The 14077-nt window shown below is 39.4% G+C and overlaps 1 protein-coding gene across 12 annotated transcripts in view; it reads right to left on the reverse strand.

Moving 5' to 3' along the window:
• The window catches only part of Nebl (nebulette), a 341905-nt gene that overhangs the window by 55667 nt on the left and 272161 nt on the right, over positions 1–14077 (reverse strand). For 11 of the 12 annotated variants that reach the window (XM_050152674.1, XM_050152682.1, XM_050152677.1 and 8 more), the window contains 3 exons: positions 9646–9750; positions 6830–6937; positions 1758–1868 (listed from right to left, as the gene is read on the reverse strand). The exons of the other annotated variant lie outside the window; for it this stretch is intronic. In XM_050152674.1, the coding sequence (XP_050008631.1) occupies positions 1758–1868; positions 6830–6937; positions 9646–9750 (324 nt within the window). The remainder of the gene's footprint in view (positions 1–1757; positions 1869–6829; positions 6938–9645; positions 9751–14077) is intronic. 12 annotated transcript variants of the gene reach the window in all.

The raw sequence follows: 14077 nt of genomic DNA on the forward strand, positions 1-14077 counted from the left end.
TGAGGGTCATATTTTCCCCATTAAGAAAGAAGAAAGGAATAAAAGGAAAAGACTAAGCTCACTTGGTCACATGCATGTAAACGATCGTGAGATCCGACTCTGATGTGCACACCAAGAAGACGGTTTTAAAACGCAGAGCAGTAGCAGGACTCTCCCAAGTATTTGTTCTCAGTTTCAAAGAAAATTTCAAGAATAAGAAGTGACAAAAACAAAACAAACAAACACACGGGACAAGAGAATCCCATAGACGTTGTATGGCTACTCTAGGGAATCCCAGTAATTTCTGATGTCACTTAAATGGCAAAGGCCAGCTGTCACTTACTTACTAAAAGTTGATGACAGGCCTCTAAATGGAAATCATGCTTCAATTCACTCCACTGCCTTAAGACATTTCCTTCAGAGGGATCGTTTCTTTGATTCAAAGATTTAGAATAAGATGGGACTTCACTTTTCTTTCTTTATTCTACTTATGCATTATATTCAGGATTATATTAACATAAAATCATTCAAATGAGAATATCACAGTGAAATGAGACGAGCTCTTAGTTAGCTTTGAGCCACTTGGAGGAAATGGATTAATTTTTAAAATGTTGATATACACGTATGTCTTGATTTATTAAAGTTAAAGATTTTAATATTCAACAAATTTAATATCTCAATTTTCAGCTAAACTTTAATTAAGATTTCAAGAAAAGTTCTGTGAAGATAAAAGCAAAGCACAGCAATAAATTCTTCTGCTCCACATGCTAACTCTGCAATTTTCCCCACGTAGAAGAGAAAGAATTTTTGAATAAATCACTGACTTTCCCGAGTACCTCATTTCTGCTATCAAGGGTTGTGTTGCTACCAGAAAATTACCCAAAAAACCTGAAGGGGTGGCTCAGCAGATCAGAGCCTGTACTGCTCTCGAGGATCTGACCCAGAGTCCCAGTTTGGGTAGCTCACACCTCCAGTTCTAGGCAACCTGAACACTTCTGGCCTCCGCGACACTGCATTTAGGTACACAAATTCACACGCGAACAGATAATTACAAATTAGAATTCAATTTTTTAAAATTAAAGCTGGTTGTACAATATGTTTCATGATACTAAATTTATGAGAATCAAGTTGTCAAAAATTTGATTTTCTCAGCCAGGCATGGTAGTATATATTTTTAAAACCAGCACTCAGGAGGCAGAGGCCAGTGGATCTCTGAGAGCTCAAGGCTAGCCTGGTCGTGAAAGTTAGTTCCAGCACAAGGCTTAGCGTTTGCACACCAGATGTGCTAATCCCCAAGGTTTCCCCAAATGTGGAAAACTCAACTGCAAAATCTGTGGTAGTGGAGTACTGCATATATTTACCTCTCCCTAATTAAAAAACATGCATATTATGGCTTATACAGTATAAAATTATATATACTTCTCTATGGTTGTATGGGAGAGAGAACCAAGCCTTCATTTAGTGTTTTTTTTGTAAGAGCCAGCTGCTATGAAGCTATAAAACTTCCTACCCACAAAGCTTCTGAGCTAGAATCACAACACAAAAGCAGAAAACTTTTCAAGTTTTTACAGAACATATGGAGAATTTCTTCCTTCAACAGCAAACAGACATGATAATTTGTGCTTCCCTGCATTAAGAAAATGCAAAGCTCTGTTAGTGAAGGCCAGGATAAGGCGTTCACACCCCAGATATGCAGCTGGCAGAGAACTGCTGAGTAGATGCTTCTGGAATCTCTTTTCCTGCTTTGTGATATCTAATATAAATGCACAAGGCCATACCTCCCTCATCAGGTTGGTGATGTACTTCACGTGTAGAAATGCAGGAGTCTTGTCTAAATCCAGTGAGGACCTCCCTTTAATCTCCTTCTCAAAATCTTCTTTGTAAACTTTCTGTCAAATAAGACCACATCATAGTCAATATAGGGAACTCTAGTGAGTGTAAGGAAACCATGAGAACAAGCATTCAGTCTCAGAACCAAACTAGTGGTCTTTCATATAACTCTACCATCTTTATTATTTTTTAATAAACTTTGTTACAACAAGCTTGCAAATAAATAAAAACAACCCTATACACCAAAATTAAGTAGTCAAAAAGAAGAACAGAACAAAAATTCCAGTTTTGTCAATTACACAATGTAGGCAGAGTTTTTCTGTCAGGACCACTGGTCAATTCTGTCCCACCAGCCAGCTCCCAAATAATCACCCAGAGACTTAATATTAATTATAAATGCCTGGCCAATGGCTTTGGCTTATTACTAACTAGATCTTACAACTTAAATTAACCCATATTTTTATTTCTTTAGTTGCTGCCACATGGCTTACTGCAAGACAATTCTACCAATGAAGAACAGTCACCAAGCAGCCTCTCCTGCACAGTGAAGGTACTGAGCATCTGTGATTAATATTCCTCCATTTATAGGAAGAATAAGACAAGCTCTCTGATTGGATCATCTGATGACTTCACTCAAAGGAAGTTTGGCTAATCCACTAGAAGAAAATCTGGTGGTGTAGATGCCAGTTGAAACTCTCCAGAAGTATAAATGTTCAAGACCCCATAATCCTTCTCAAAAGCAGTCTTTTGTGAGTCTGGGAGAACCAATTTTAAAATGGAATCAAATGAATGATTCATGGCTTGATCCTGGGAGTCCATGATTGAGCACTGACTCATCAAGTGTGAGGTCTGGAGTTCACATGAGAAACGAATGGAAGATGCCTATGGTGCTGATGTTGGAGAAGAGCTAACTCTATAACAATCCTTGCCTTTCAGGCCTGCTTTGACATCTTTGATTATGACTACAAATTCCAGCATTTGAGTTTCACACTTGAAAATCAAGGACAACCATGTTTTATTTTTAAAAATTCATATATTTTTATTTTATGTGTATGAATGTTTTGGTTGATGTATATATATATATGTATATATATGTACATATATATGTGTGTGTGTGTGCGTGTGTGTGCGTGTGTGTGTGCATGTGCGTGTGTGTATACCATGGAGGCCAGAAGAGAGCACTGAATTCACTGGAACTGGAGTTAGATGTTTGTAAGATACCCATATGGGTGTCAGATTCTGGACCTGAGTTTTCCACAAGAGCAGCAAGCACTCTTAACCACTAACCAAGCTCTCCGACAATAATAACCCACGTTTTAAGATTATAAAGATAATCTCTTCAAATGGTGAAATATTCAGTAAACAGGAGCCAAATTTTGCCAAATATTTTATTCAAAATATATCATAAAGATGATAAAATAGATGAATTGTGCCTACGATTGTTATTCATGCAAAATGAGAAGCTATTTCTAGGTTCATTATGCATTTGTTACAAAGAAAAGTGCTTGCACAAATAAGTGTATTCGCCAAAGCAGAAGGGAGATGAAGAGAAACACATCGCCCCCTCATTTAGCATTTGTCTTACATGTCGTCACTCAACCAATAATGACAATACTATGAGAAAAACTGGAGTACATAGATGTTCAGTAAGTCAGTTAAGAAGCTTCACTAAAATCATTTTGACTTAAAGAATCATAAATACACAAAAAGCAATTATGAGAAATTCTTCTTTTTTCCATGCAGAACTAATTGGGATAGAATGACTGACTATACACCCAAAAGCTGACATTTGACATTTCTAGGCCAATATATTTTATAAAGCATTCTTTATAGAGTAAAGCAAAGTGTGTGTCTGCATTGATTTATATTAGCTATTTCACTTCAAAAAGCGCCTTTCTGGAGGAAAATCACTGCAGTACGTCATTGAGAAAGGATGGCTGAGATTGGAGGGGCCCAGTGCTCGGCCCGAAAGAATCAAAAACCTCTGTTAGACTCTATAGGGAGACACATTTGTGAAAACAGAAACAAAGAACTTCCCAAGGACATATTTAGAGATTTCTTATGGGAAAACACAGATAATCCTATATCTAGGCACTAGATGAAACAAGACAAACACGATTAAAGGTTAGAACAAAAACATGAATGACTTTCTTTGAAATCAGGCTTTTCCAATCAGGTACCTCAAGGAATACAATCCAGGCTAGTTTTAAAAGCCAACTCTAATATGCGATGATGTGGGATTCCCCTCTGTATGCTATGAATATGTTTTATTACCATTAGTTAATAAAGAATCCTCTTTGGCCTATGGCAAGGCAGATTAGAGCTTGGCAGGAAAACTAAATGAATTCAGGAAGAAAGAAGTTGGAATCAGGCAGATGCCATGTAGCTGCCAAAGAACAGAGATACTGGAACCTCAACGGTAGGTCACAGCCTTATGATGATACTAGATTAATTTAATCTAGGAAATAGGTTAATTTAAGATGTAAGAGCTAGCTAGAAATATGCCTGAGTCATCGGCCAAACAGTGTTGTAATTAGTACAGTTTTTGTGTGATCATTCCAGTCTGGGTGACCGGGAAATGAATGTGCAGTCTCTGCTTATACAGGGGTTCTCTTCAGGTCTGTTTTTATTCTTTCTATATCCAAAGGTACTTTAGTACATCATCTTGATCTAAAATTTTCAGACATTTCTTTCTCTAGCCTTGAGAATATCAATCTGACCCAAAGAACTCCCCTAATGGAAGCCTTGACTCTCATCAAGCCTTGCTGAGAACAGGCAAGACTGAAAAAAATCTGAAGGGAAATAAAAAAAGGGAATCTAATCATCGGTGGCTATAATTAAAGGGACAACCTGTCTCACTAGTCAGAGGGAAAGAGCAAATAGGGTGAAGAAAGGGAGAGAGGCTATCATGAGAATGAGGTGCTAAAGTCCCAACTCTCCAAATTACTACTGTTTCTAATTTAGAAACGAGGTCTCGAAATATATTAACCATAAATGATAAGGTAGGTGTAGGTCTGTTGGTGAGAGGAAAGTTAAGTAGTCAGGGTACAAGAAAATTAAGATAATCCCAAGAAACAGCATGATAAAGGGTTTTCAGCCTGGGTCCCTGTCTCTGGTTGAGGATACCAGGAGAGAGTGTCAGGAGCTGACCGGCTTAGGAGGCATGAAGAGGCTGTCAGGGGGCCGTGAGGTGTCTGTGAGGGTCCATGGAGGAGCAATGTGGATGATGTGAGGGACCATGGGGTAATTATGAGTGTTACACATTGTTAAACTTCCAGAGAACCATGAGTGTCAAAATCTCTCTCTGGGCTATAGACCTGCAACAGCGGCCATGTACTTCCTACAAAATGGGATAGCCATTAAATTCCATTGCTAGCTCACATAAAAGGGAGCACTGCAATGGCAGATAATCGTGCAGCAGAAAGGCTGTCCAGAAATGCTTCCTATACAGTTGTCTTAATAAAGAAATGAGGTTCCAGTATAGTCCGTCCTCTTTAAGGTGAGCTTTTGTGGACTTCTAAGCTTGGACCAAATTTACCAGCTCTGCCAAGTCACCTAAAGGAGACAGCTCACTTAGTCACCAAAGCTACTGACAGTTCTTTATCAAATTCAATAACAAACTTAAAAAGATATGACAGAGAAGGATAAATAATGTACCTCTCCTCTTTGACTTAAGAAGAAATTAAACCAAGTGTGTCCATTCTTATTGTCTAAAGGGCTTTTTTCCCAAAAGGATGGATTATAGCGTCTCAAAGCAGATGGCAAACAAAAACATAATACTAAGTTGCAACTATCTGACAGTACTTGTCATTGCCTCTGTCTCTCAAAAGTAATAGCCCATTGGTAACCACAGAGGGTAGATACTGACTGCAGACAAAACTGTGCCTGGTGCCCTACATGGAAAGAAAATGAAGGGATCAACTGGTCAGAGAAAATATAATCTGCAGTGTTGTATGTTGTTTTACTCTTTTGGCTTTTGAAGTACCCATGCCCTAATGAGCCAGTACTTCAAAAGCTATTTGCTGAATGAATTCACACAACACTAAAGAGTATCTGCCTATAGCAGCGTTATCCTCTCTCTTAGAAGCAAAGTAAACAAAACACATTTATGTATTTCCTGGGTAGGGGAGTCAGTTAAATAATTTGACAGAGGAAGAAAGTACCAAGATTGTGACCAGGTACTAAGACACTGGTGACATTTACCAGATGTGTGACTTTATTTGAGATAGTTTACTTCAGCACATTACAAACGCATAGATTGCATTCTCCTCAAGCCATTTGCTTAAGGACTAAACAAGCTGATGTAGGTGAGGCTCTTAGCAAGGCGGCAGGCACAAAATAAGGATTCAATTATTTAACAGAATTGTTGGTTCTGTTACCATGGTAGGGGGAGGGAAAGAAAAGCAACCAACTCTTCATTTGTCAATTCATTTTAGATACTCAGTTTTACATCAGTACAGTTTGAAAGTGTTCATTTATAGTCATGGCCAATCTGAAGAAGTTGTAAGTGCTTTTCCACGGGTTGTGAGAGCAAACAGGAGTTTCTCTGATTTAGCTATAGTTGTTGATCAGTAAACTAAGGAGCAGACGAATTCAGTGACCTCTGGCAATGAGAGGCTATAGCCAGAACACAGGTCCTGTCCTGCAGAGCTGTACTGAGTCTAATATGGGATCCTTGGGCCTCCCTGCAGAGCTGTGTTGGGTCTACAACAGGGGTCTTTGAACCTTCCCTGCAGAGCTGGGCTGAGTCTAGAACAGAGGTCCTTGAACCTCCTCTACAGAGCTGAGCTGGGTCTAGAACAGGAATCCTTGAACCTGCCATGCTGAGCTGGGCTGGGTCTAGAGCAGGAGTCCTATAGCCTGCCCTGAAGAGCAATGTGGGGTCTAGAACACAGTTTCCAAGCCTTCCCCCATAGAGCAGTGCTCTTGTCTGTACACTCCACCCATCACCAGCTAATTCTTTTCAAATGAGAAAATTTCAAGTACCCTTGAGTTTTGGGCAACAAGCCCAGTCCCCTACCTCACTCTGCATCTTCTGAGCCTCCTTTGAAACCTGATACGATGGTGTCTCCACAAACTCAAGCATGGACTTCCCTTTATTCTTCTCATATTCTTCTCTGTATTTTACCTGCATGAAAGAAAAACATTAAAAGCATATAAAAATAACGGCTATATCTAGTTCAGTGGCAAAGCACATTCTTAGCAAGGGCAAGGTCTTGGGTTTAAATCACAACAATAGTAACAATGATAACAACAACCAAAAGCCCAAGTATAGAGCAAAACACAATAAATATACCCAAAAATAATCATCTTATTTTGTGATATCAAGTTATTCCGGCAGTTTAGGGTGATGGATGAGTTCCAGTTAATGACGTACAAGAGAAGGGAAGAGGTTATATATAAAAATTCTTAAGAAAAAAAATTTTATTTTAGCCCAACTAGAAGGTATTTAGTGTCATGGGACTCTAAATGTGTTATATAGAAACAAGTAAAATATTTTGTCAGATAGGCAAAATACAAAAGTATTTAATAAATACATGGGTTTATTTATGTCTGTACTCACACCATACATATGTGGAGCAGTGAATGAAGGAGGAGTGGGGAGAGAGACCTCAGTGATAGTCTCCATGTCTATCAAAACAGCATGAATAAGTTTAAAAATGGATATGATAATCTTTCTTTCAAAAGAGGGAAAATGATCCTGGGAACTCCCAAGTTTTCCCATAGATATTAATAAAACACATGTGGTTTCCTTGTATTTCACTATCCATTATTTAATATTATATTGTGAATTATTTGTTTTAATTAAAATTAGTTTTATCTCCATTCTGTTTATAAAAGGAAGGAATTTTCTGTAGCTTCAGGCTTTTGTTTTTCTATTTTCTTTGTGTAGGCATGCATATGTGTTTGTGTCTGTGGTGTATGTGTGTGGTGTGTACACGTTTGTGTGTGCAAGTGTATGTACCTGTGACTGTGCCACAGAGGCCAGAAGAGGATGTAGGGTGTCTTGCCCTATCATCCTCTCTCTTACTTCCTTGAAACAGACAGACCTGGATGTGGAATTAGAAATTCCCAGAAATCCTTCTGTCTTCTTTGCCCCCACACCACAATGTTACAACTACAGGGGCAGGTAGCTGTAACTACTTCCAGCTTTTGACTTGGGTTCTAGTGATCTAGGGATGAGCTCATATCCTTAACATTTGTATAGCAAGCACTCTTAATGCTGAGCTATATCCCCAACCTACCATCATCTATTTCAAAAAAAAAGCTAAAAGTGTATGTAAGCCATCATCATTTTAGCAATATTTTTGAACTGCGTTCATAGAGCTTTGATCACGACCCATTTCACTCAGAAATGTATTTTCATTAACTCTTGAGCTTTGTAATTGTTTGTTAAATTATTTAAGTTGATTGTTAATGATAATCGTTTCAACCCAAACGAAATGTCCAGTACTTAGAACTTTGTAATGACAGGAAAACAACTTTTGAAATACCTATTTGTGACATAGTTTTATTGTAGAAAATTTTAGTTGATAAACAAGAGTGTTGCATAAATGATATCATACTATATTAGAATAAAGTTTTGTGGGAGAAAATTAAAAGAAAGTAAGAATTTATGGTGAGCATAAGGGTACACATCTGTAAAGGGGTAAGAGGTGAGCTGCAAGTCAAGTTACATACAAACTTTTAGGTTGGCCTTATCTTGAAGAAGAAGAGAGAGGGAAGAGGGAAGGAGGAAGGAAGGAAGGAAGGAAGGAGAGAGAGAGAGAGAGAGAGAGAGAGAGAGAGAGAGAGAGAGAGAGAGAGAGAGAATGAAAACAGATTTAAAGACAAAATTTGTGCTTCCAAACTTTGGGGAGGGGATGTTGAAGTATCAGCTGGACACACTCTAGAATATCGATGAGAGAATCCCTAGGTCAGGTTGGCAGGTTGGCCTGTGGACCTGCCTGCAAGGAATTGTTTCATTTATGTTCATTGATGTAGGAAGAGACAGCCTAAAAGTAGGTGATTTTGTCCTAGGCTGTGTGAGAAAGGAGAAAGTGAGCTGAGCACAAGAATGCATGCATTACTCCATTGTTCTCTCCTATGGATGTAGCTGTGTAACCAGCTGCTTCAAATCCCCACCACCTTGGCGCCCCAACAATGATGGGCTGTAACCTGTAAACCCTCTTGAACTGCCTCATCACAGCAAAAGGAAGGGAAGCCCATAAGGAGAGTAGTTTACTTTCCTTGTGGAATTTATGTTCCACAGAATACATTTAAAAGTCATGTAAATGTTTGTCTTACCAGATGCTAGAAATGGCATCTTTAGCGACTACTTAAACTTATAATAATAACTTAAAAACAGATCCTGAACTTAGAGTGTGCTAGGAAAAAAGAAAGTTTTAAGGTTTTTTTTTTTAACAGAATACATAGGGTTTCAGAGTTGGAAGAAACATTAACTTAAAATACATTAGTAAGGATGTTTTCCCTTTTCAATAACACTTATAATTAAATGGAGAAATTATAATAAACCTTATACCCAGAAAATTAATTTCGTAGCTCAAAAATGTCAAATCAGCACACTGTAAAATTTTAAATCATCATGAGATTTCATCACAGTTTAATTAGTTCCTAGATTTAAACTTTTTAATTATATGAAGAGTATATTTTTATGAAGCCACTTTAAGTTGAAACATGGTTCCAGCTTCCTGACCCAAAAGATAGAAATATAAGAAACTTTTTTCCTGAAGCAAAATTAATGTTCTCGGGCTCCACCCTTCCAAGAGCATGGCACTGAGCAGCAGGCAGCCCCATGGTGGTGGAGGTCTGAGGCAGCAGCACTCGGGGGCTCACCTGACTCTGAAGGGTGGCATTGCCTTTATGATGCAGGTGCTCAGTGGCCTCGGCATCAAAGTGATACATCCCTTTGTTCTCTTCAAAATCCTTTTTATATTCCCACTGCAAAACAAACATGAAAGTTAGTTCAGAATAAAAGAGACTGGAGAGTAAAATTAAGACTTGGGAATATAACTGGGTTGTGGTAGCTCTTGGGAGGCTGAGGCAGGAGGACTACCGTGAGTTCCAGGCAACCCTGGGCTACAGAGTGAGGGTGTCTCACAGCAATTCTTAGTAAAGCAAAGAACATAGAAGCCAGCGGGAAGGAGGGGCAGTGCTGTTACCGAGCCTGTGTCTACAGCAGGCAGCATGGAGGGAGTTCTAGAGCTAAGATACATGGGCAATACCAGATGGTCTCACTGTAGGAGGCCATGGGAAGAGCACGAGAAATAGTCAGGGATTAATTGTAAATATGATAAGGAGAATCACGGAGAGGTAGTGAAAAGCTAATGATGGGGTCCCATGGTTCATGAGCAGGCAACGTGGGGTGAAATATAGACACTGCTTCTTATCCTAGGACATATATAGTGTTTAGTTGCATCCATAAGGAGATAGAAACAAAAAGAAAGGAGAGAAAGGAAGCTAGAAACTAGAACCATGGCTGCAGAAAAAGACTTAGCCATGAGCAAGAATAGAGGTGATGAGGAGAAAGAGAAGCTGAGTAATAATTGAACTAATTTCAGAATTCCAAGGAAAGAATGGGAGCATTGAGAAGAGGACCTGAAGGATGTGAGTACAATTCATTGATTATTTTTTGAGTTGAAGAAATTGGACATCTACTATTTAGACATATATGAGAAGGTAAATTTGGAAGAGACCAGAATGAATAGGGATGATATTTTACTCTAGACCTGCAACAGGGAAACAAGATTGCTTCTTGATTTCTAGCACTAGAGACCAGACACTTAGTAATTAGTCCTACTTGGAAAAGACTTCTACAAGCCAACAGTAGTCTCAGAGATGCAAGGCTACAGAGACCTAACAAAGGTAAAATCAGTTGCCATGGGTTCCAGGAAAAATGTTATTCTGTGTAGAATGAAGAGAAGTAGATGCAGCTTTTGAAAGGCAGCCTACGAGAAGTGGCCAGAGAACCTTAGGAGATGCTCTGAGGACAGGAGTGGCAAAGGGAAGAACACTTAGCATCAGGAACATAGAGAAGGGAGATGCTGGTGACCCGCCACAGAGCTGCTGCAACCACAGGGACAAAGTTCCAGAGGGAGCCTGGCTTCCAGCACTGAGGGAGCGAGGATAGGTATCACTGAGCTCTAACCAGAATGAAATACGTTTGGAAAGCACCAAAGGGAAGTCTTGACAATGTCCACACATTACATCTTGACTGAAGAGAACAACTAAATTTGGATTCCTCTATGAATTTTAAGTTAAAACTAAATAAAAGCTAATTCAAGCAAATGGCAAAGTCTAACCTGAATGATATATTAAGAAGTTTTGCACTTTGTTTAGATATTCTTTTATAATATCTACTTATAAAATAAATGTAACTTCAATGTATTAAGGCAGAACACGTTCTATTATGGAATCAAAATCCAAAACTAATGAAATCTAGGGAATTATACTTGGAATAATGAAAAACCAAATCCTTGGAACTCTAATCTGCAAGTGAAATTTCTAATGCAGGGCTTGTTTCCTGTATTGAATAGTCTCTGTTGCCTCCTAGCGGAAGTTATATAGAATAGCACAATATATATTTTTAAATTCATGTAAAAAGGAAATTGAAAGCTCCATTTTCCACAGCAAAGTGTTTCTCCAAACACTTAATTTATGATCTGAACAGGTTTTTAAATTGCTTATTCTGCTCTACAGACGACACATTAAAATTTAAAAATTCTGACATAGACTAGGACATTTAGAGATGCTGATGAAAATAGCTAGCACTGAACTTTGGCAAAATATCTAATATGAAATTTCTTCTTCAATATTTTAATAAAATCCAGTCACCTTCATGTCCAGAAAATTTCTATTCTCTTTATACAATATTTAAAAGAAGACTATTCTAACTTACAACCAATTTAAAACAATATAGTCTCATGCAATTTTAATATGTAAATCATTTGCAGAAAGTCAAACTCTCTGGCCCATGCAATCATTTCTGTGACATAGACTAAGACAGACCAGGGAGCTAAGCTCTGGGAACTGTGAATAAAATGAGCAACGTGACTTGGTTGGGGGCTGGGAGATAACAGAATCGGTGTGTATTAAAGTCTGATTCTTTCTCTCCATTGTAAATCAAACATTGGCATTTTGAAAAGAAATCTTGCCTGTAAGAAGATTCCATCCTTCCTCATTTACAAATGAATCCCCAGGTCCCTGGAAGAGTGTGCCTGACTCTGGGTTGGGTACAGTATGAAGCCAACACTGCCAGGAAGACAAAAGCTGGACACTGGAGACCAAAGAAAGCAGAGGGTGCAGAGGACAGGAAAATGAATACATGAGTCATGAAGAGCACAGAACCAGCACAGATGTGTCGGTGTGGCTAGGGTATGTGTGTCGGTGTGGCTAGGGTATGTGTGTCAGTGTGGCTAGGGTATGTGTGTCGGTGTGGCTAGGGTATGTGTGTCGGTGTGGTTAGGGTATGTGTGTCAGTGTGGCTAGGGTATGTGTGTCGGTGTGGCTAGGGTATGTGTGTCAGTGTGGCTAGGGTATGTGTGTCGGTGTGGCTAGGGTATGTGTGTCAGTGTGGTCAGGGTATGTGTGTCAGTGTGGCTAGGGTATGTGTGTCGGTATGGCTAGGGTATGTGTGTCGGTGTGGCTAGGGTATGTGTGTCAGTGTGGCTAGGGTATGTGTGTCGGTGTGGTCAGGGTATGTGTGTCGGTATGGTCAGGGTATGTGTGTCGGTGTGGCTAGGGTGTGTATGTTGGTGGATGGATGGACATGGACAAAGCAGGACAATGTAACGTAAGTGTTCAGACACCAAGAGTGAATTCTGAGCCTGTCAACATGGCTCCAACACTGGAAGCAGTAATATACTGCTTTTGACCCAAAGGCCAACACTTTTTAAGTAAATTAAAACCTAATCCCTGCTCATGTGAAGCACTTACTTGCAGTGGACACCTCAAGAAGGCTGGTGGAGACAATGTGCAAGAGAGTAGACATACGAACAGCAAATGGTGTCTGCCAGCACTAACAACTGGAGCTCCTCTATGACTAAGACTTAGAGATCCAGTCTTGGAGCTTTACACTGAAGACCGTGGCTCAACTATTTAAAAGACTACCTTCACTTTTTTCTCACACCCTACCCAACATGTATTTCTTCATCTGATCTGGGCTATTCTGTAAGGTAAGATGCTTTTAAGTGAATGGGTGATTATTGTTCAAAGAGGTGTAGAAATAATGGGGTCGTTAGCACGCGGGATCTGGATACGTACAGAGTGGAGCCACCAGGGACCAAGGGTCATCATTTACAGGAACTAGTGAAGGCAGCATCCAGATGCACCAAGGCTGGACACAGTATCCCAGAAACTAAAGTTCTGATGAACTGACCATGTGAATAGTAAACACAAATGTTTTCATCAGGACATAAAGCTCTCAATGCTGACTTGCAGATAACATGGAATCCATCTCAGGACTACACTCCTAGTGGCCATGCAATATAAGCTGGTGTGGGAGAATTATCTGTATTCTGTCAATCATGTTTTAAATAAATGCTGATTGGCCAGGCAGGAAATATAGATGGAAAAACCAAACAGGAAGTAGAAATAATATAATGAGAACAGGAGAAGTCTGGGAAGAAGGAAGTTGATTCCTCCCACTCCTGCCCAGATCATCGAAGCAGCAGGATGTGATCTGCCCCACTGAAAAAAGGTACTGAGCCACATGGCTAACATAGATCAGAAAAATGGGTTAATCAAGATGTGAGAGTTAGCCAGTGAGAGCCTAGAGCTAATGGGCCAATCAGCTTTATAACTTATAGAGACCTATGTGTGATTTTCTTTGGGGTTAAAAAGTTGTGGGGTACTGGGCAAGACAAAAATCACAACACAAGCAGACACCCCGCTCATATTACAATAAGCACCTTCATGGTTTCTTGTCAGAGAAAATATAGTTTAAGCCATGACAAATGTCTGTTACTGAAGACATTACATTTATGATACACTGGTATGGCTTTTGTTAACAGAAGATCCCTGATTGCAAGGCATGAACATCAAGTGGCTTTATTTTGATAGAGATAAAGAAATAGGAAGAAGGAAGACAGAGTGGATGCTCACTTATCAACAAGTATGTTTGTACTCATGGCATTTGAGGAGCTAGCAAGAGCCCACTTTGGGCATCACTTTTTTCAGTGGACTAGCTATGTCCACTGTCCATGCTCCAGCAAATAACCTCCACCCCTGCTCTTCCAGGCAGCCCTCGTTAAGCTCAGTGGGCCAAACA

The sequence above is a fragment of the Alexandromys fortis genome, unplaced genomic scaffold, assembly GCF_014885135.2.
Source record: "Alexandromys fortis isolate MF-2015 unplaced genomic scaffold, M_Fortis_MF-2015_v1.1 scaffold_54, whole genome shotgun sequence".
NCBI lineage: Eukaryota > Metazoa > Chordata > Mammalia > Rodentia > Cricetidae > Alexandromys > Alexandromys fortis.